Raw genomic sequence first — 23,260 nt, forward strand, 5'->3', positions numbered from 1 at the left:
TGCCAGAATGCTGTCAGGACCCACAGTCTTTGCAGTACGGAGTGCCTTCAGCTGTTTCTTGATACCATGTGGAGTGATTGGCTGAAGATTGGCGTCTGTGGTGCAGGGGACCTCAGGAGGAAGCTGATTCAGATCATCCACCCGGCACTTCTGGCTGCAGCTGGATGCAAATGCTTTAACTCTCGTAATTTGGACTGATATGCTGAGCTCCCCCAATGTAATGGAATACACTCTACTTCTCTGGATCAGTGCAGCTCCAACAACACTCCAAGTTCAACATCATCCAGGACAAAGCAGCCCGCTTGATCAGAAACCCATCGCCTACCAGTGCATTGTGGCTGCAATGTGTGCTACCTATAGGATGCACTGCAGCAATTCACTAAGGCTTCTTTTATGGCACTTTCCAAACCCCTAGGAGGATAAGTGCAGTTGGCGTATGTGAACAGCACCACCTGCAAGTTCCCTCCAAGTCATACACCATCCTGACTTGGAAATATATTACTATTCCTTCACCAACAACAGTCCCTCGGGCAAAGCAATTTTCAGTGTGCATTGTAAAGTTTTCCCTTTCGCCTTAATTAGTTAGAGTAATTCAGATGCAAAAATATTCAGTGAAATTGAGATTCGGAAGGTGAGGGAGAAAATAAACTATTTCTGAGAATTCTGACACAGCCGAAACGAATCGACACTCGTCAACAACAGTGAATGTTAAGATCCTCAGTCGTGAAATACATTTTGCATTCTAATTATACAGATACATGTTTGGTTTAAAAAAAATAAATTTATAAATAACAAAAGCAGGGAGACCACTTCAACTACATCGGGTCATGTGAGCTGCACTGCACCTCTCTCCACATTTGGTTACTATTCTGAAAAAGCCTCCCAGGGGAATAACTAATTCAGACTGACAAAGGCCAACAGACCAAAGTACAGATTATACTCCCTAGAAATGTGTTTAGCGAAGTGACTTGAGCACTATTGCACTGTAGAGAGACAGTGTCTTAATACCCATTCTGGGCTTCAGCCACTCTGTTGAACTTTAGCACTGGTTCCAAATAAGTGGTAACCCACACTGTAAATGACAGTTTGCCTTGGCATCTTAGCAAGCTCCAAACTTGGCCCCATGACTCCATGGAATTGTTTAAATGTGGGTAAAGAGCAGCTGCATTAACTAAATGCTTTTGTTTTTACTGACAGGATTTTAAATATTGTTCTATGAGAGAGCCCTGTGAATTTACAGTGACGCCCTTTTGGGCAGCAGTAGTCCAGGCAGTCACAGCACCTCACAAGGAGTCACTGGACAGATATGCTCGATACATCTTCCTACAGGTACAATTGAACATTTTTTTTGTGCGAAGTGACAACAATCTGCATTCGTCTGCAATTTATTCAAGACATGATTCAAGCTCTTGAAGGCAAGATGTAGCCACACAATATTCCCCTCCCCAACAACTGTGTCCCAGGAATCTTTTCGCTTCAGCTGAAGATTACCCTAAGTCATTGGCACCCATTCAGCATCTTAAGGATTACTAAAAAGATGGTCAAAACTCAGCATCACCTATGACGCTTCCTCCACATGCTTTAATGGTAGACTTACAGTGGTGTTATACATGCTTTTAACAGTGCACTTACAGGGTGTTAAGGTCAGAACTTAATTAAAAGTAACTGTAGCAACTTTTACAAATGACCTTTATCATGCCATAATTTAAGAGGAAATAAACCTAATGGCTCAGCAAGGACAGAAGTTTGTCACATTGCCAAACACATGGGTCTCATTACGTAGACTGGCACTGGACAAGTTTTATCTTCATATCTCTATTCCAGAAAGGCTTACAAACTGTACTCAAAGTAGAACTGAAACCCACCTATAGACAGGTAGAGAAGCAAAGCTCTTCACATTAAAAATGTAATCAATGGAGTTTTTTTTGTAGTTAGTAATTTGTAATGCCACGCTTAATATAAAATGTTTACTGTTTCTACAAGGATTTATAGCTCAATGATTTTACACAGCAAGTGGCACTTATTGGTCAATGAGGGCTTCGACTATTTTAGTTAGTATGCTTTTGGGTCATGTGCAATAATCATTTGATTCTGGAATCTTGCATTAGGGATGCAAATTGGCTAGATTAAAAAAAAAAGAGTGCAACAAAAAGGGTGCTTTTTAGTGAAAAGAGGAGAAATCACCGAACTGGCCATTATCACATGCAACACACGAAGCACTGCGCAGAGCAAGAGGCAACACAGATCAGAGAGGGAAGCATTATTTGAAAGTGTGAGGGCTTGATTTCCAACCATGCAGTGAGAGAACACAAAATGACGGTCCAATTGGATTCTTACCAGGGCTTCATAATCTTCTGTAGTTTCTGATAACGTCTGCAAAAATTTAAAAACTTTCACATATTACACAGTTCTCCGAAAAGAAGCAACTTAAATAGTCTGGCACTAGGCTGGCTTGTACCTTCAATTTCCCAGATCCCGGCTTCAGAAAGGCTCAAGAGTTGAAGTTACATTTTAAACACAAGGCAAAAAAAAAAAATTAAGGCAAAATTATTTCCACCTAACTGGGGTAGAAGTAATATTCCCACTCAAACCAATCTCATATGATCTTAGACAAAGGCAGTGGTTGGGAGCGATACAATGGGCCTCCAAAGTATACCAGCAAAAGGAATCACAGATTTGAGCAGGTAATACAGCTGAAATATGTGTAAACATTGTTCATTAAATCACATCCCCACTCTACTCCCTCGTCCATAGAAAAGCTGGGATTGGGGTGAAAATGAGGAGAAGAAATAAAATATAAACCCAGATTAGCAATTACGGTGCTCAAAATCCTATTGTACACATCCACACAATTTTGTAAACTCAAATTCTGTAGCATAGAAGGAAGCCATTTGGCCCATCATGCCTGTGTCAGCTCTTTGAAAGAACTATCCAAAAAAAACCACTCCCCCACTCTCACCCCATAGTCTTGCAATTTTTCCCCTTCATGTATTTATCAAATGCCCTTTTGAATCTGCTTCCACCATCCTTTCAGGTAATGAATTCCAGATATTAACTCATTGCATACAAAAACATTCCCCCCTATAGTTTCTATCATCAATTATCTTAAATCCTCTGGTTACCAACATTCCTGCCAGTGGAAGCAGTCCCTCTTTATTTACGCAGTCAAAACCCTTCATAAACTCTATCAGCACAATGCTTTGTTCTATCGTCATCCTTAGCACACCTCACCAGGGTAGTTACTGTCAGACAGATTAACGCAGACAACATTTGACTAAATTTTCTCACTTTCTGTTGGAAGAGACAAGGTAACTGGGAAGGGGGCAAGTTTTCTGGGAAACCCGTGGTGATGGGAGAGCCTTGAGTGCAGTTGGTGAGAAGGGCAGAACTTCAGCACACCTGGTGGACTGGATGTGAAATCGCGGCCGATGGTTTCTCGCTGCGTGCGATTAGCTTTTGGTGCATTAAAGATGTTGCAAGATTCCAAATGCCATGTCAACCATTAAATATGCACTGACCTTAGGTGGAATTGCATCAAATTTACAGAACAGAAATAGGCCATTTGGCCTAACTGGTCAATGTCAGTGTTTATGCTTCACACAAACCTCCTTCCACACTACTTTATCTATTCCTTTCTCCCTCATGTGTTTATCTAGCTACCTCCTAAATGTATCTATGCAAATTGTCTCAACTCAAGTGGTAGCAATTTCCACATTCTCAAAACCTAAAATCATATCTACAATCTTATCCCTAACATTGAATCACAAAGTTTTATATAACCTAACAACTCAAAAACTCATTACTCAAACTGAATATTTATGTGCATATATTAACACGAGTAATGTGTCCTGAAAGCTGTCTATTTCAATTGTTTTTATCTTTGCAAAATCATCCCTAAGATACACATTGTAATACACTCCTCCCTATGACTCCATTAATTAATGCATTCCCTTGCTGTAGTTCTCCACTACGCAGACCAGAAAGGTCCCAGGTCCAATCCTCAGCCTATGTTGAATCTTGGCATTGGGACTCAGCACCCCATGGCTACAGAGGGGAGAAATTGATAGGGTTGCTCCTAGCTGAAAAGTGCCAGTGTGTGGTCTTCAGGTAAGAAAAGGAACTAGCTCCTATGGCTGACTATACCATCAATGCTCACTGTCCAAGGTTTACATGGGAGATGGACATGCGGCATGAGCTGTTAGCATTCCTGATTCCAGATTCACCATGAAACAATGCATTCAGAGAAGGCAGGGGGGAAATAATTTAATAAAACCCCATGAATCTTGCACACCAGCATAAAGGCCTTTTGAACTCAACAAGTAATGGCCTCAGTTCCTTGGTGCTGTGTCAACAGAATCATTATGATTTTATTAATAATCAATCACTGAACAGCCTCAAGTATGGAAGGGTCTGCTTCATGTCCTAGCCCAGATTGAAGGCCGCATTCAGGCTCTGCCTTTGGAATGAGTTACTAAACATAATCCCTGGGTCTCGGGCACTGCATCAAGCAGATGAGAAGTGCCATGCTGAAGGGAGAACATTGGCGATGGTCCATTTGAGCAATTCTTCAGGACACTCACCACCCACCCTCCCCACCATACCACCCCGCCAGTTAACACAGGGCAGCATTCCTGGAAGTTACCAGAAAACCCTCATCACCAATCTGATCTGAGTCAAGGATATGTTATTCATTAGGCAACCAAGAAGAATATGGATTTTTTTTTTTAAGTTACATTTCAAACATAAAACAATAAAATATTTAAACACAACATTATTTCCAGCCAATCGGAGAGAAGCAGGATTTCCACCAAACTAACGTGATATGATCTCAACCAGAGGAAGCGGTTGGGACAATCAAATAGGCCTCAGGACCCTTGGACTATAAGGAGACAAAGCAATCTTGCCTTTTGCTCTTGGTGCTACCCAGTGTCCCCTGCTGGACAGTGCATGTATGTGCACCTCATGTCTTGACGTAATTGAATGTGGTTCAGCCTAGGGTCAAATTGCCACCAACACTCCACAATCTGGCAATCTTTAATTGAAAATTGTGCAAATCTGCAGTTAAAATATGTTATTAGTTCACTTGCTTCCAAGAATCACAAGCAGACTGAGGTGTGATTTTCTTTTTAACGACTAGGCCTACAGTTTCTGCTCCAGCTGTATCATAAAAACTGCAATATGCAAGAGGCTATTTGGCCCATCTCTTCAACTGGAGCTGTCTGCTATAATCCTAACATGCTGCTTTTATGAATTCCCAGGACAATGAACAACAAGTCACATGCTATCACTCCAGATTGAGACGGTTGGTAAGGTCACGCACAACCTACGTGCCACAAATCAGAAACCATCAATGCGTCCCTTTTCTTTTTGTGCATCTAGACTCTCTGTTCCCCTTTCTGATAACTAGTGCAATTGTATGCTAAGGCACAAATAATTCATTTCACCAACATACATTTGTGTGATTTGGGAAGATCTGGACAGGGACTAAGTGTCATACTAACATATGAATTAGGAGCAGCAGTAGGCTATTTAGCCCCTTGAGCCTGTTCCACCATTTGATAAGATCATGTCTGATCTGATTGAGGCCTCTACTTTCCTGTCTACTCCCTATACCCTTTGGCCCTCTTGACAGTCAAGAATCTATCTAACTCAACCTTAAGAATATTCAATGGCCCTGAAACCACTGCTCTTTGGGGAAGAGAGCTCCACAGACTAATGACCCTCAAAAAAAAATTCTCCTCGTCTCCCACTTAAAAGACCCCTTATTTGTAAACTGTGTCCCCTACTTCTAGTCTCTCCCACACGAGGAAACATCTTATCAGTATCCACCCTGTCAAGTCCCTTTGGGATCTTATATGTTTCAGTAAGATCATCTCTCATTCTTCTGAACTCCAATGGATACAGGCCCAACCTAACCGACCTTTCCTCATAAGACAACCCCTTCATCCCAGGAGTCAGTCAAGTGAACTTTCTCTGCAGTGCTTCCAGTGCAATTATATCCTCTATTAAATAAAGAGACCAAAACTGTACACAATATTCCAGATCTGGTCTCACCAGCACCCTGTACAACTGTGGCAAAACTTCCCTACTTTAATATTCCATTCCCTTGCAATAAACGACAATATTTCATATGCTTCCCTAATCAATTGCTGTACCTGTATACTAACTTTTTGTTAGCATCCCTCTGTACCGCAGAGTTCTGTAATCTCTCTCATTTTAATAATTTGCTGCTTTTCATTTTTCCTGTCAAAGTGGACAAGTTCACATTTTACTACATTGTACTTCATCTGCCAAATCTTGCTTCTCACTTAACCTATCCATATCCCTTTGCAGAGTCCTTATTTTATGTCCTCTTCACAACTTACTTTCCTACCTATCTTCGTGTCATCAGCAAATTTAGTAATCATACATTTGGTCCCTTCATCCAAGTCATCGATATGGTCTGCGTCTTTTATTAGAGAACACAATTGTTGACTTATCCCAGTAATGAAAATGTCATTCGCTGGTTGCCTACTGTTTCTCTCAACACGTAGGGAAAAAACAGAGAGAGTATTTTAAGGGTCACAAGTGTTAAAATTGGGTTTGAATGAGTTTTTTTTTAAGAATTCCAATAGCATAGATCTCTTGGTGTCCAAGGTCTCCATGATGTAACTCATTTACCTCATAGTGATCGTACTTCTCTGTATATTTTAGTTTTGAAAACTCATGCAACCTTTCTACAGCTGCAACATTTAACTTTGACTTAGTACGTCTCAAATAGTGCGCATTATCGATCTATTAGCAAATTCTTTTACCCATCCCACAGTTAAGAAAATAACCAAAAGAGAACTAACTTATATTGGCGCAAAGCATTTAAAACACGAGAACAGGACTTTGACTGCCAGCATCCAAACCTAAAATTAAAATTAACCTTAACCACTTTAACCCCATCCCCAAACACAAATGGTTCTACTTCTACCTTAGACAAAAGGGATGGAAATTATTGTTACTTCTCCCTCTAAGCAAAGTGAGGAAGTTGCATTGAATGATGTGATTTCATTTTCACTTGTGACTGGATGTCCCTTTGCACTTGAGGCCCTGGAGTAGAACAATTAGTCCAAAAACAAACAGTGATTTACTTGTACTTCTTTCAATTTAGAATACTGTATTCGCTGCTCACAATGTGCATGGTCTCCGCTACAATGGGGAGACCAAATGCACTAACTGGGTGACTGCTTTGCAAAGCACCTCCATTCAGTCTGCAAGCATGATCCTGTTGCTTGTCATTTTAATTCTCTACCTTGCTCCCACTCTGACCCTTTCTGTCCTTGGCCTGCTACAGTGTTCCAATGAAGCTCAATGCAAGCTTCATCTTTCCACTTGGCACTTTGCAGTCTTCTGAATTTAACACCGAGTTCAATAATTTTAGATCAGGGGTGGGGAACGCCCAGCCCAAGGGCCAGATGCGGCCCGTTGCACTTTTTTATCCTGTCTGCAGTGAGATTTCAAAAAATATATCAGAGTAAACAATTCCAAAATAAATAGTCAGAGAACAAAGAAACAGAGTCTACATGAATTAATAACTTGCCTGCCAGCAATTTCATGCAAGTGCTGCCTCTTTCAACAAAACCTATTCATAAGCAAATTTCTTAACAGGCAGTCAGCTGCTGGCTAGGCCAAAAACATTTGCTGTTTCTACATGTCTTTTAAAAATGCTGCACAACGAAATCATAATGTGTTGCTAATTACTTTGACCAAAACCAAACAAAATACCGAACCATGCAAAACATGTGCTTCTTTGCTGAGCTACTTGTAAGCGTAACATAATCTACACGGCTGAGAAGCCAATGCTTTGCTATAACTTTTTCTAATTTCAGTCTCCTTGTAAAGACACCTGGCATAGGGTAAACACAAGGCAAAATAACAGTGAGCTTTCCCCACAGTGTTGTCCAGCGGCCTGTGAAGTAGTTTCGCTGTATGACTGCTACTGAGATAAATACATAAATCACTACAACAGTTGGCCAATTATTTGTTTTGTCATTTACTAGTTTCCCAACTTGCTTCAAACACCTAAAGTCGTTGATTGAGAGCCAGACAGAAATATATTTCAGTTCACCGCACTTGCAACTCCACTGAGTTATAGGACCAAATTTAAAGTTCACCAGGCACGCGGTAATTTCTGCATTTTTGTGTATCATTCTTCTCCTTTAACAGATTTTTCCTGTCCCATTTTCTAATATTTCAAATGCCTTTTTCTAACACTTGGAGCAGTGTCTGGGGTGAGGAATCAACAGCAGACAGACCAGGAATTAGCTGGGAGTGTCAACGTGCTGATGGGTGGTCAGGAAAAGCTTTGAATATTCTCAGAGAATTGTTAGAATCTTAAGATTGCCATTTGCATCAGGATGTGTTTCAGTTCGTTACATCTCCGCACGCTATCCCAGTGTTATTGAAAACTACATCAAGCTTCTGAATCTCTCTGCACACTAACTGTTAACTCAGAGAGTAACATATCTGTGAGAAACAAATTTCTTTCAGGAGTTCGAAGAAGTAACTATTGCAGTTAAGTCAATTAATCTTAAAGCAAACTTGATCACATCAGAAACAAAGACTCTTATAAGGAGGTGCAGGAACAGAAAGACCTGCGCATATATGTGCATAGACCATTGAAGGTGGCAGGACAGGTGGAGAGAGCAATTAATAAAGCATATAGTATCCTGGTCTTTATTAATAGGGACATAGGTTACAAGAGCAAGGAGGTTATGCTGAATTTTTATAAGATACTCGTTAGACCTCAGCTGGAGTATTGCGTACAGTTCCTATAGTGGAACTATAGGAAGGATGTGAACACATTGAAGAGAGTGCAGAAGTGGTTTACATGAAGGGTTCCAGGAATGAGGAACTTCTATTACGAAGATAGATTGGAGAGATTGGGATTGTTCTCCTTGGAAAGAAGAAGGGTAAGAGGAGATTTGATAGAGATGTTCAAAATCATGAGGGGGCTGGACAGAGTAGATACGGAGAAGCTTTTCCCATTCATAAAAGGATTAAGAACAAGAGGGCACAGATTTAAAGTGATTTGCAAAAGAAGTAATCGTGACATGAGAAAAACTTTTTCACACAATGAATGATTCAGGTCTGGAATGCATTGCCTGGAAGTCTGGTGGAGGCAGGTTCAATCGAGGCATTCAAGAGGGCATTAGATGATTATTTGAATAGAAACAATGTGCAAGGGCACAATGAAAAGGCAGGAAATGCTCATTTGGAGAGCCGGTGCAGACACAATGGGCCTTTTGTGCCTTTAAAATTCTGTGATTCTGTGATAAGGTGACGTCCATGGATAGTTAGAAGCTTCCTCACAGCGATTAAGTATTGTTTGGGGTGGTTGAATATTAGCTTCATTGCTCGTCCTCGCCAAAATCTCCCCCAGGGTAGAATAAGATTATACCTTCACTCCCTTCCCCTCTCTCTGTGTTAACATAGCCTCTACTAAGTGGTTAATATTTTATTCTTATTTAATATGACAAAGAGAACACCTCTGTCCTGTTCTGCCATTAACACACCCTGTGTTTCTGGTTCTAAGTTTGAAATGCAGAACTCAGTGGCGCCTTATGAATCCCTAAGCCGTTTACCCGATTGTGAGAGTTTTTTTTACCAGTTCAAGGCTACACATTGTCTGATGGGGGCATCCTGTGATATTCCCACTGTTAAACAGTGAGCCATTTTTTTACCATTTCAGTTCAATGCAGACCTGGTTCTGCTCTTTCAAGGCGACATTATCCATTTCTGTTTGCTCCCACTCTCCTGTAACACTGTGGGGATTGATTGGCCTCAGGACCATACTGTCCCTGGAGGATGGGGAAAGGAGGACGCCAGGGCCTATCAGGGGACCACCATATAATGAAATCTAGTCCCAGAACCTAACCGAGTTTCACAAGGGAGGCAAGTTCAGACTGTGCCATCTTTTTATTATTCATTCATGGGGTGCGGGCATCACTGGCTAGCCAGAATTTGTTGCCCATCCCTAATTGCCCTTGAAAGGTGGTGGTGCGCCAAACTCCACCATTTAAAGGTCACCACCAGCAGCAGTCACAGCCCACAGTGCTCATGCCTCTGGCAAACACAGCAGTGGTGGGCAGGAGGTTTTGGGAGCGGCAGTAATGCAGGTCCAAGTACCAGTCATTGTGAACGGCATCTAATTTACAATGACAAGGCTCATTAAAGAGAAGCAAACTCAACCATTGCATTAAAGCAGTGGATGAGTTGAACATTTCTGTATTCTCTCTAAAAAAGAAATAAAGTTGGTTTTTATGCGTGTGTGGCCTGCGATTGATTTTGTCTGCGTGTTGAGTGGCCAACATTTCACATGCACTTTGCCAAAGAACACACCTCCATTGCACAGAAACCACCCACAGCCTCCTGATCTATGCAACACAAAACTGAAGTTTGTACCAGTTAATAGCAACAATGTGATTTTCATTACCTACAGTTATTAGATATCCCGCGCCTGGCATTTCTAAACCACATTTCTAGCAATTCTTTAAATGAACATGCCAAGACTGAGGGAAAAGTTCATCAACCTCCAAAACTGCACAGCCTCACCCCATGGACAGTGTAAATCCCCCCTCGCCTCTGACAATGTCCATCTCCCTCCCTCACCCCCCAACAATGCTCTCCTGCCTCCCTCAACCCCAGACAGTGTTCAGCCCTCCACACCCTCCCTCACCCCACAAAATGCTCACCCCTTTCTCCCTCACTCCTCAACAATGCTGACTCTTACGACACGGGCCAGACAGGAGCCAGGGATTCTAGAAAGTGAGACAGGAGAAGGGGTGCGCGAGGGTGTGGGCATTGTCCAGGCAGGGTGGTAAGTACTGTCCAAGGTGCATAAGGGGGTGGGCAGTGGGTGCGAGGGTTGGAACGAATATTGTAAGCAGGCGGGGGTGTGGTGAACATTGCAGTGGGTTCTAGAGTGCTTTGACACTCCAGCTGATTTACTTAAGAGTTGCGCTGATTTTATACCATTGAAAAACTCTTCAGTAAGTCAGTGTTAAAGTCAGGGTGAGTATAGAACAAACAGCCCAACTCTGCATGGTTCTGGCCAATCACGGAGCAATCTGGGCAGGGAAAAACAGGCAATCGGAAGTTTAAACTTCCCGCATTAGCACTAGAGATGTGCTTACTTCGGGACTTCCAGGGGTCCCACATGTGTATCTTCGGGTACCTCTGGTCTCCGACTATCCGGAAACCGGAAGATATGGGCCTATGTTATTTTATGAGTAACTGATGTTTCATTTATTATCCATTCTCTCCTAAACGCTCCTCCACCCTCTTCTCTCCACCTGCCATCCCCACCTCCAACCCCATGCTTTGTGATGGTAGGAGTCAACCATTCTGTTTGAAATATCAGCACATGCAGGGATAGAGGTTCTGATAGGGCGACGGTGCCGGCTATTGGAGACCGTGAGGGTGCTAGGTGTAAATGCTCCAATGAATGCAGCCTTGATTCTTCTATAGTACAAGCTACTTACGTAAAGCTGGATTATCAGCTTTGAAAACAAAATACCTGGCCAGAATGAATATTCACCATGAAATGCACATGTGCTTGTTGAAGATACCTCCACATCTTGTCAGAGTTGTCAGCACCAGCAACAAGTTTCATATTAAATAAGTAAAACAATAATAGATATCTATGTTTCATTGTATAGATAATTTTTGTGCAGAACGTATACTTGTGTTGTGTTACAGGGGGTTCATGGAATTTCTACAACCAAGGAGGGCAGAGGCCTCAAAAGCAAAAAGGGTTGAGAATCCCTGACCTAGAATATTCATCCTTCCCAGGTCCTCAGTACCTTATCACTCCAACTTTGACCATGTTGAATGATTCCAGCAGCCTTGACATTAGTTTAACTCAGAGCCAGTGGGTTAACATGGAAATTAGTGAGGGAAATTTAAAATTTTTTTTTGCCCACTCAACTGCACCATGCCAAATTGGTTTGGTTAGTCCATGGCCTTTGACAGCTTAGCAGTAATGGTCGACCAAATACTAAAATCTATGGACCAAAAGAGATTTCCGCATTCCATGTGCTCTCTGTCAAAAGAACACACTTCAATTGCACAGGAACCACCCCACAGCCTCCTGATCTATGCACACATAATTGAAGTTTGGAACCAATTAATAGCAAGAATCAAGTCGCCTCTAGATGAAACTACAAGTGTAACAAGTTTCTTTACAAAAATATACAGGAGTTGTAAAGAGTTTTCACTGCTGTGTAGGAGAGTTCTTGTCGCACAGAAGGTCCAGGTCATGGTTAGATGGCTAAGATATGAGGGTTTACTTTTTGAGACTCAGTTTCAGTGCAGAATTTGAACACTGGTAACAAGGAGCCACAATGAGGAAGCTTTCTCCCTCCCATCAGTAGGGGATTATACCTGTCCACGTATTGTGATGGTAGAGGCTGCTCAAACAGCATTTCAGGGCTCCAAGGAAACACTCAAATCTACTACAGATTACGACTGGGTTGTAAAGAATCAGACAGGTAATAGCTTTCTATTTGTATTGTGGCATTAATTGTATATTAATTGCATTTAATTGGAGAAAGGTAGTAGGCATTAACTTGAGATTCATTTGTACCAGCGCAACTAGGAATGGGTAATAAATGCTGACCTTGCCAGCAACACCAAAGAATGAATTTAAAAAAAACACATCCAGGCTGCAAAATTAAAATTGCAGAACTGAAGTCCAAGCGTTTGCAATATTGCCTCCCTGTGATTTAATAACTTAATTCCCAGGGCAACACTGATGTTATGTAACTGCTCCCATCTCTCCCCATCCCAATTACTGGTTCTCTGATCATCATCATGATACACCTTTACTTATCCACTGAACTTCATTCTTCCCACCCAGGTGCTTATTTTAATTATAACTTAAAACTAGACTAAGGTGCATAGATACTTACTCAGATCCGCTTTCCACCATCTGAGTTAAGAGGGAGATACCATCGAGGTTAATGAACTCCTGGGCAAAGGTGATGTCACGAGAGTGATTAGCCAAGTCTTTCAGTGCTTCTAACTTGGCATCCATGCTGGAAGACTGAATCCTTTCATGCAGCCCCTGTGCAGTTTGAGTCTAGATAAAAGACACGTGCCAAAAAAACAGAAGAACATGCCAGAAAACGTACTCAAAATAAAAACATAATTTCTTTACTTCTCTCCAGAGTGAACTGGATTCGAAATGGGGCATGGAAACCATGGCAGCCTCGCAGTAACCAACTCAGGTGACCATTATTCACAGCTGAGCCATTGAGAGAGAGAGTTGCAAGATTATTCGACAGCAAGGGATATCACAGCTGAAATCTATCTCATTGTCACCAAAGGGTCATACACCCACACAACCGGTGATTGGGAATGGGAAATCGAATTAATATTCTCCCCACTATCTGGCATGGCCACTGACTGTCCAATAGGAATGGGAAACAGCCTATGTAGCACACACCACTCCCCATACCCCACCATCATCCCCAGTGTGAGCATGGCTCAGCTGATAGCACTCTCGCCTCAGAGTCAGAAGTTTATGGGGAAGTCCCACTCCAGAGACTTAAGCACAAAATCTAGGCTGACACTTCCAATGCAATTCTGAGGAAGCGCAGATTTATCAGAAGCATCGACTTTCGGAGAAGACATTAAACCAAGGCTCCATCTCCATCCCATGGCACAAGATGAAGAGGAGGTATGTTTTTCTCATGTCCCGGTCAATATTTATCCTCAACCAAAATCATTAGAAACAGATGTAACAACATTTATCTCATTTTCAGATTGTGCAATCTTGTGTACAAATTGCCTGCACCAACTGTGACTGCACTTCAAAAGTACTTCCTTGGCAATAAAGTGCTTTCAGATAGACAGAAGCACTATATAAATATAAGCTCTTTCTTTCAGCTAACTTTGCACAGACATGGAACTTGTGTAAACTATGTGGTATATTAAACCACTGAGTCTTAGAAAAAAGGAACCATATAACTGGCTGAAATCCAATAAAACAATCATGTTATTGAATAATAAGTTACAGGCTTGCTTTAAAACAACAAATCTTTCAAGAGATTTGAGCTTACAATCAAAAAGATTTAAAACTAGTGAATTTTCTGTGCATTGCTCATGGGAAGATCTACAAGATCATAACATGACACACAGTGTATGATTCTGATGTTAAGTTGGAACTCTTTTATGCCCACAAGTCTTGTTTGTCATAAATAGGCAGACCCCCGCCTCCATCCCGAGAATGTTCTGATAGTTGCTACTTCAGTGATAGTTGGCAGATAATTTCCCAAAATCCTGATTCATCCTCGGGTAGAAAAAATAGCAGAAAATGACCGGGTTTTCGCTTTAATTAAAGTTTGTTCTTGCATCATTTAAAAAATGTGATCCTTCAAATACGACAGACTGAAAGGTTTTTAAAAAGATAGTTACTGCCATCATTATCCTGTTTTGTACTCCCATCAATCCCCTCCCCATTTAAGTTCTCCTTTCTCCCAAATTCACCTCATCATCAGATGAAGAAAGGCTTGCATTCATATTGTGCCTTTCATAACCTTAGGTCATCCCAAAGCACTTTACAGACAATGAAGTGCTTTTGTAGTACAGTCACAGCTGTAATGAGGTAGGCAGGGCAAGCCAATTGGCACATAGCAAGATCCCACAAACAATTATGTGATAAGACTAGATAATCTGTTTTTTAGTGATGTTGTTTAAAAAGGTAAAAATGGGCCAGGCACTGAGGCTATTTCTCTGCTCTTGTTTGAAATAGGGCTATGGGAGCTTGAGAGGACAGTTGGAGTGTCATTTAATGCACCTGACAGTACAGCCATCGCTCGGTCCTGCACTGGAATGTCAATCTATATTATGTGCTCTAGCCTCTGGAGTGGGACTCGAGCTCAACCTTCAAACTCAAGGACAAGAGTTCCACCAACTGAACTACATATGCCTTTATCACAAGGTACTGACAGCCTGCAGCACCAGCTAAACGGCCGCACTCGGTTTTTGGAAGACAACTTACTCTACACAACCCAGAGCACCAAAAGCTAAATCAACTGAAAGTATTACCAAATTTAAACTTACATCAAAATAAACAACTTGGGTTATAAAGAAATGTTATTGCCACATAAACTACTTACTGGAGATGCTGCCAATCGAAGGATTGCCCCATTTTTTATTTCATTGCGGTTCTGGAGGGAGGGAAATCCAAACAGTTATATAGAGCTGGGATTATTTTACTTCACAAGTACCTCACTCATCAAATGTTCAATTTGTTTGCTTCCCTGCCTACCAGTTCGTCATTAGCAAATGATTCTTTCTCAATCACAATCAAAATGGATTGGGAACCCAATCCAGGGATTGCGTTGATGAATCCTGAGGCTCTGTATAGGGGTCACCACAGAAACCATTTGCTAGTGTCAAAACGCCAGTCCACCAACCACCAATTAACTCTGTGAGCGAAATATTAAGCTTTCGCTGTTATACCATATGTAGCAGCTATTAACAGGAGGCCATAAGCCAAATACTGGACTTATAATTCCCAAAGTTCCCCATTACTGGAGGTTTTCCTCACCTCACATCTGGACATGGTGTAGATCAATTGAAAGAGATCGGCTGTCATGATTAGTCAACAATTCCATTATTGTTGTATCAAGTGACTGCTAGGTTTAGAAGAATGGCAACATGAGGAAACAGTTTTTGACATAGTGAGTGGATCAGATTGCATTGCCTGATAGGGTGGTGCAAGCAGATTCAACTGTGGCTTTCAAAAGGGAATTGGAAAAGAAGCTGAAAGGAAAAAAAAAATTCATAGGGCACGGGAAAAGGGCGGGCTAATGGGATTAGTGGAGTTGTTCTTGCAGAGAGCTGGCATGGACAAGATGGACCAAATGGCCTCCATCTATGCTCTAACCATTCTGTTTCTATAGTTTTAGGGTCAACTAAGGTCATCTTTTTCCCATCTGCTTACAGTCAATAGCCCAGTGCATTAACACACCAAAACCATGCTGTGCCATAGCAGCTAATAGTAGAAACAATTCACATTATCACAGAATTGCTACAGCACAGAAGCAGGCCATTCGGCCCATCATATCTGTGCCAGTTCTCAGGATGAGCAATTAACCTGGTGCCATTCCTTTACCTTCGCCCCGTAACCCTGCATATTCTTCCTTTTCAGATGATAATCCAATTCCCTCAAATGCCTCAATTGAACTCGCCTCCATCACACTATCAGGCAGTGCATTCCAGATCTTAACCACTCGCTGCATGAAAAAATTTCTCCTCCATGTCTCTGTTGCTAATCAGTGATATGCTGTTCACTTAGGAGCAGCCCAGCTTAATTGATAACTGCAGTCATCTGGCATCAGGGGCAAACACTGGAGAATCAAACCACGTCAATCTGTACTTCAATCACATCAAATTGTGATACCATGCTAATTAACAAAGCGTCTCACACAGAAGGACCATTACAGAAACAACATTTTTATTTTCCTATTATTGTGCTGAGCAAATATGAGAGTATGAAGCTCAGTTCAGGGTCAATCTGGAGACCAAGGTTGCAAACAGTCTGGTTCAGCCGGAGTCAGTGGAGGTGGGGGGCAATACGAGGTGGAATGTGGAATTAGTGGTTAAGGAACAGACTTTGTGACCAGCACTGGCTTCAAATTTCTCAATTAATTACCACAAAGACCTCCCCTTACGAACATGCCCCCCCCCCCCCCCCCCCCCCCCCACCAGTTTAAATAAACAATGTGTACACGATGGGTATTTAAAACCATCTTACATCAGTCACATGCATTTGTTACAGATGTAAACAACGTGTGTAACTGAAAGGGAATTAATCTAATTAGTACAACAGTGACTTAGCAGCTATTGAGACTCAGTCTAGACTTTTCATATTGAAGTTGAAACAAAGAAAAAATGCAAGACATCAATGCAGGGTATGGTCATGTAAAGAATAGACTCTTAAAATAACGTACATAGATACATGCAAGAAACAAAACGTGTGACAGAGCTTTTCACACCATCAGGTGGCAAACTACAGCCTTTATATAATGAGAGGTTGAAGCAGGCTCTTCAATCAAACAAGATTTTAAGCTGCATCATACATAATGAATAAAAACCAAAGGAAACGCCCATCATGTACTTAATACTCAAGTTACCTTAATATCATATTGGTGTTTATAATTCTTCAAATTCCATAATGGAAACATTAAAAGAGGTGGCTTTGGCCCCAATTGTGATTTCATTACAGGCCGATTAGCCTGACCTCGGTCGTTGGTAAGATTTTAGAGTCCATTATTAAGGATGAGATTTCAGAATACGTGGAAGTGCATGGTAAAATAAGGCAAAGTCAGCATGGTTTCATCAAGGGGAGGTCATGCCTGACAAATCTGTTAGAATTCTTTGAGGAGGTAACGAGTAGGTTAGACAAAGGAGAGCGAATGGATGTTATCTACTTGGACTTCCAGAAGGCCTTTGACAAGGTGCCGCACAGGAGGCTGCTCAGTAAGATAAGAGCCCATGGTGTTAGAGGCAAGGTACTAGCATGGATAGAAGATTGGCTGTCTGTCAGGAGGCAGAGAGTGGGGATAAGGGGGTCCTTCTCAGGATGGCATCCGTGACTAGTGGAGTTCCGCAGGGGTCAGTGTTGGGACCACAACTTTTCACTTTATACATTAATGACCTAGATGAAGGAACTGAGGGCATCCTGGCTAAGTTTGCAGATGATACAAAGATAGGTGGAGGGACAGGTAGTATTGAGGAGGCGGGGAGGCTGCAGAAGGATTTGGACAGGTTAGGAGAATGGGCAAAGAAGTGGCAGATGGAATACAATGTGGGGAAGTGTGAGGTCATGCACTTTGGTAGGAAGAATAGAGGCATAGACTATTTTCTAAATGGGGAGAGAATTCAGAAATCTGGAGTGCAAAAGGACTTGGGAGTCCTAGTCCAGGATTCTCTTAAGGTTAACTTGCAGGTTGAGTCGGTAGTTAGGAAGGCAAATGCAATGTTGACATTTATTTCAAGAGGACTAGAATATAAAAGCAGGGATGTACTGCTGAGGCTTTATAAGGCTCTGGTCAGACCACATTTAGAATATTGTGAGCAATTTTGGGCCCCGTATCTCAGGAAGGATATTCTGGCCCTGGAGAGGGTCCAGAGGAGGTTCACGAGAACGATCCCAGGAATGAAAGGCTTAACATATGAGGAACATTTGAGGACTCTGGGTCTATACTTGATGGAGTTTAGAAGGATGAGGGGGGATCTGATTGAAACTTACAGAATACTGAAAGGCCTGGATAGAGTGGACGTGGGGAAGATGTTTCCATTAATAGGAGAGACTAGGACCCGAGGGCACAGCCTCAGAGTAAAGGGAAGACCTTTTAGAACAGAGATGAGGAGAAATTTCTTTAGCCAGAGAGTGGTGAATCTATGGAATTCATTGCCACAGAAGGCTGTGGAGGCCAGGTCATTGAGTGTATTTAAGACCGAGATAGATAGGTTCTTGATTGGTAAGGGGATCAAAGGTTACGGGGAGAGGGCGGGAGAATGGGGTTGAGAAACTTATCAGCCATGATTGAATGGCGGAGCAGACTCGATGGGCCGAATGGCCTAATTTCTGCTCCTATGTCTTATGGTCTTATCCACCCTCTGGCATAAAGCCAATGCCCCAAGTTAAACCAGACTGTCTGTAGCCTTGGCATCCTTTTGTAACCCTAAGCTGAGATTCTCACCCTGTTTCCTGCCCTCACAAATACCACTTACTTCCAGTTTTGCAACAATTTCCTGCCACAGCCCAAAACCCTTTGTTCACCTCCAGACTCACCAGCCTCCCACTCTTGTCCCACAAAAAAATTCCGGAGAGTTCTAAAACTCTGCCGCACATATCCTGTCCCACTCATACTTCACCCCTCCTCCTAACACAACTAATTGAAAATCCTTGTCCTCATTTTTAAATTTCTCCATCGTCTCTTTCCAACTCAATTTCTATGATCTCTCCTTTACTCTATTTTTCCTGCATGTGAGTAATTATTTTCCTGGCACTATTCATTAAGCGTTTTGTTCATCATTTAACGTATATTTATATCTTCAGTGCATTTTCTGAAGTTCCCTTTTGCACCACTGGAGTGCAGCCTTCAGCTACAAATACCTTCAGTGTAAAAACTGCACCCAGAAGTTTTCACTATAAAATTACAGAGAATCTGGATAGGAAAAAGTTGCAGGGCTACAGAGAAAAAGCAGAGGAGTAGCGCTAGGTGAAGTGAGGCACAGGCACGATGGGCCAAATGGCCTCCTCCTCCGCTGCAGCCATTCCATGATTCCAATTTTCAATGGGTAATTATGAGAGATAATCTTTAATTCCAAGAGTGATCAACAGCCAGCCTGACATAGGCTATAGTGAAAATGCTAGCATCCATTATTAGGGACATAGTGACAGGGCACTTAGAAAATCATTATAGGATTAAGCGGAGTCAGCACAGATTTTTTGACATGGAAATTGTGTTTGACAAATCTTCTGAAGTTGTAACTAGCAGGCTAGATAAGGGGGCTGGCGGGGGGGATCATTGGATGTACTGTATATGCATTTTGAAAAGGCATTCAATAAGGTGCCAATCAGAGGTTATTGCACAAATTTAGGGCTCATAGGGTTGGGGGTAATATATTAGAATGAACTGAGAATTGGTTAACAAACAGAAAACAGGAATAAATTGGTCATTTTTGGATTGGTAGGCTTTAATTAGTGGAGTACCACAAGGATCAGTGCTTGGGCCTCAGCTATTTACAATCTGAACCAAATACTTAGATGAAGGAAGCAAGTGTAACATTTCCAAGTTTGCCAATGATGCAAAGTTAAATGGGAAAGTAAGCTGTGAAGAGGATGCAAAGAGGCTGCAAAACAATATAGACAAGATAAGTGAGTGGGCAAGAACATGGCAGATGAAATATAATGTGGGGAAGTATGAAGTCATCCACTTTGGTAGGAAAAATAGAAAATATTTCTAAATTGAGAGAAATTGGGAAATGTTGATATTCAGAGAGGTCTGTGTGTCCTTCTACTTGAATCACAAAAAGTTAACATGAAGGTACAGCAAGAAATTAGGAAGATAAATGCAATTTAGCCATTATTACAAAAGGATTTGAGTAAGAGTAAAACAGTCTGAAATAGATCTTAAATGAGATCACACCCAGAGTATTATGTACAGTTTTGGTCTCCTTACCCAAGAAAGGATACTTGCCTCATGTTCTGTCTTATTGTGGTAGCTCAGTGTCAAATTTTGTTTGATAGTCGCTTCTGTGAAGTGCTTGGAGACATTTTACTATATTGTTATCAATGCTGTATAAATGCAACTTGTTCTTGTTGATAGTATATAGAACAGAGGGAGAGGAACCAGTCCCACCCAATTGTGGCACCAGAGTGTCACTGACAGCGGCCAGCAGCCAAACTGATGTCAGTGAAAGGCAAGTGTGTAGACATGCAATAAATGGATCAGAATCGACAAGGCAGCTAAAAAGGGTGCCAGAGAGTGTATAATGTGTGATCGCTACACTACATTGTCTGCCAACATTTAACAGTAAATTTGTATTTTCCTGCTCTTTCTGTCCTTGATTGCTCCAGGAACAAGCTGGATGAGTCACATTCCCAGGTTTCTGCTCATGAAGCTGTTAGGCAAGCTCAGAGGACGAGGTTAACCAGCCATTCATAGTAAATGGGTGACAGATCTCACCCAGATCCTGTATCTCCTCCTCATCCACCTTACCTCCCAAATCCATGAAAGCACCTCTCCCACCCACCCACCCTACCCTATGCTGGATGACCTGATTTAGTGCTTTGTCCCAATCGTAAAACTCAGTTCTGAAACCCACAGGTTCAAAATCTATATTGTGACTTTGCACATCCACACTAGCACTTTCTTTTTGGCTGTCTCCCTCCAGATGCCCCACACATCTCTTGGGGGCCCTCCAACTCTCTGTATCTTGTGCTGTTACAGTGCATAGTGCAATTTTTACTTATAACTTCCTCAGCCTCCTGTTAGTTCCTCTCATCATTTCTTTCAATTCTAACAATTAAGAATGCTTTTGTAGGCATCGAGAGATACACATGAAACATTCTACAGACCCAGACATACACAGACCCAGACACAGACAGACACACACACTTACCTTTTCTGTGATGTAAAAATTTGTGCTATCTGCATACTGCAGAGCATAATTTTCAGGGATTGATAGTGACCAACTTGATTTAAAAAGAAAAGAAAAAAAATTACTTCCTGATATATTACAACCAGCTCAAATTGTAGCCTTACAGCAGTAATATAAAATGAGTGTTACAACCATACTATTTTTACTCAAAATATATAGGCCTTACCCACATTAAACATCATCTGCCCCACTCCTGAATTGTCCCCTTTCAACCCCCCCACCTCACCCTGCCATGTGATATGGATAGTCACCATCCAATGTCATGTGCTCCAGCAGGTGCATTGTCCAAATGGCTATTCTTCTTGTGTCAGACAGTGAGCCTAAACAGGCCATACAACTCCAGGGGGCATCACTTAAATGTCCAATGTGTTGCTGCCCAACATATACACATAGTCAGGGATTGCTGGGATTGTGACCAGGAACAGGAAATCCAGCTGACTTTCCCTTCCCCTAAGGCATAGGGTAAATAAAATCAGAGAGTTGAACGCGTGGCTCATAGACTGGCGTGGGAGAAGTGGGTTTCAATTTATGGGACGCTGGCACCAATACTGAGTAAAAGGGAGATGTGCCACTGGGAAAGGCTTTACTTGAACTGTGTTGGGACTAGTGTTCTGGCAAATCGAATAACTAGGGCTGTAGAGAGGGCTTTAAACTCAATAGTCAGGGGAGGGTTCAAGTGAGGGGAAACTTACATAGGATTATGTAGGATAATGGCACAGAAACAGGCCACTCGGTCCAACCATTCCATGACATTGTTTATAATCCACTCAAGCCTCTTCCCATCTTCTCCCCTCTAAATCTACCATTGTAGCCCTCTATTTCCCTCTCCTTATCTAGTTTTCCCTTAAATTCATCCACACTATTCACTTCAACCACTCCCTGTGGTAATGAGATCCACATTCTCACCACTCTTTGGCTGAAGAAGTTTATTTCGAATTCTCTGTTGGATTTATTGGTGGCTTTTTATATTGATGGCCTCTAGTTATGCTCATCTTCATAAGAGGAAACATTCTCTTTTGACGGCTCTATCAAAAGCTTTCATAATTTTAAAGGCCTCTATTAGGCCACCCCTCAGCCTTCTTTTATTTTCCAAGAGGAAAGAGACCCAGTCTGTCAGTCTTTCCTGATATGTATACGCATGCATTTCTGATATCATCCTTGCAAATCTTGTCTGCACTCTCTGCAGTGCCTCTATATCCTTTCCATAATATAGGAACCAGAACACAGTCTGCTCAAGTGTGGTCTAACCAAGGTTCGATACAGGTTTAGCATAGCTTCCCTATTTTTCAACTCTACTCCTGTGGAAGTAGAGAGTCATGCTTGGTTTGCTTTTTTTTAAATGGCCATGCTAATCTGTGGCACAACTTTTATTGATGCATTTGTACTCTGAGATCTCTTTGTTCCTCTGCCCTACCTAGACTTGTACTTTCCAAGTAATGTGACCTCCCTATTCTTCCTACTAAAATCCTCCTACCTCACTTTTATGTGTTGAACTTAATTTCCAATTATTTGCTCACCCTACAAGTTTATTAATGTCCTCGTGTAATTTGTTGCAGTCCTCCTCAGTATTGATATCCCCGTCAATTTGGTGTCGTTCCATGAATTTAGAAATTATATTGTTGACCCCAAAGTCAAAATCATTAATGTAAATTGTGCAAAGCAGCGGTCCCAGCACTGATCCTTATGGAAAACCTTCCGCCACTTTGAATACCTACCCTTTATTCTCACACTCTGCTTTCTGTCTTGAAGCAAGTTAGCAATTCACTCTGCCACTTGTGTCCTGACTCTGCATTCTCTAATCTTATTCGTTAGTCTAGTTCAGGGCACCATATCAAAGGCCTTTTGAAAATTGAAAATCTACTGCATTACCATTGTCTACTTTTTCTATAACCTCTCAAAAAATTCAATTAAGGTTGGTCAAGCAAGATTTTCCCTTTTGAATCCACGCTGACTATTAATTTATATATTCTCATTTCTACTTGTTCTTCTATTCTCTCCTTTAGTATGCATGGACTTAATTCACAATGTTAAAGAGAAAGGATCAGGCAAT

General features: G+C 41.7%; 1 protein-coding gene across 7 annotated transcripts in view; it reads right to left on the bottom strand.

Annotated features, from left to right (window-relative positions):
- LOC144679064 (engulfment and cell motility protein 1) overlaps nucleotides 1–23,260 on the bottom strand; it is a 272,728-nt gene that overhangs the window by 193,259 nt on the left and 56,209 nt on the right. For all 7 annotated transcript variants that reach the window (XM_078539327.1, XM_078539329.1, XM_078539330.1 and 4 more), the window contains 4 exons: nucleotides 21,172–21,244; nucleotides 15,150–15,200; nucleotides 12,939–13,108; nucleotides 2,338–2,373 (listed from right to left, as the gene is read on the bottom strand). In XM_078539327.1, coding sequence (XP_078395453.1) covers nucleotides 2,338–2,373; nucleotides 12,939–13,108; nucleotides 15,150–15,200; nucleotides 21,172–21,244 — 330 coding nt within the window. The remainder of the gene's footprint in view (nucleotides 1–2,337; nucleotides 2,374–12,938; nucleotides 13,109–15,149; nucleotides 15,201–21,171; nucleotides 21,245–23,260) is intronic.

Source organism: Cetorhinus maximus, chromosome 3 (assembly GCF_964194155.1).
Source record: "Cetorhinus maximus chromosome 3, sCetMax3.hap1.1, whole genome shotgun sequence".
Taxonomy (NCBI): domain Eukaryota; kingdom Metazoa; phylum Chordata; class Chondrichthyes; order Lamniformes; family Cetorhinidae; genus Cetorhinus; species Cetorhinus maximus.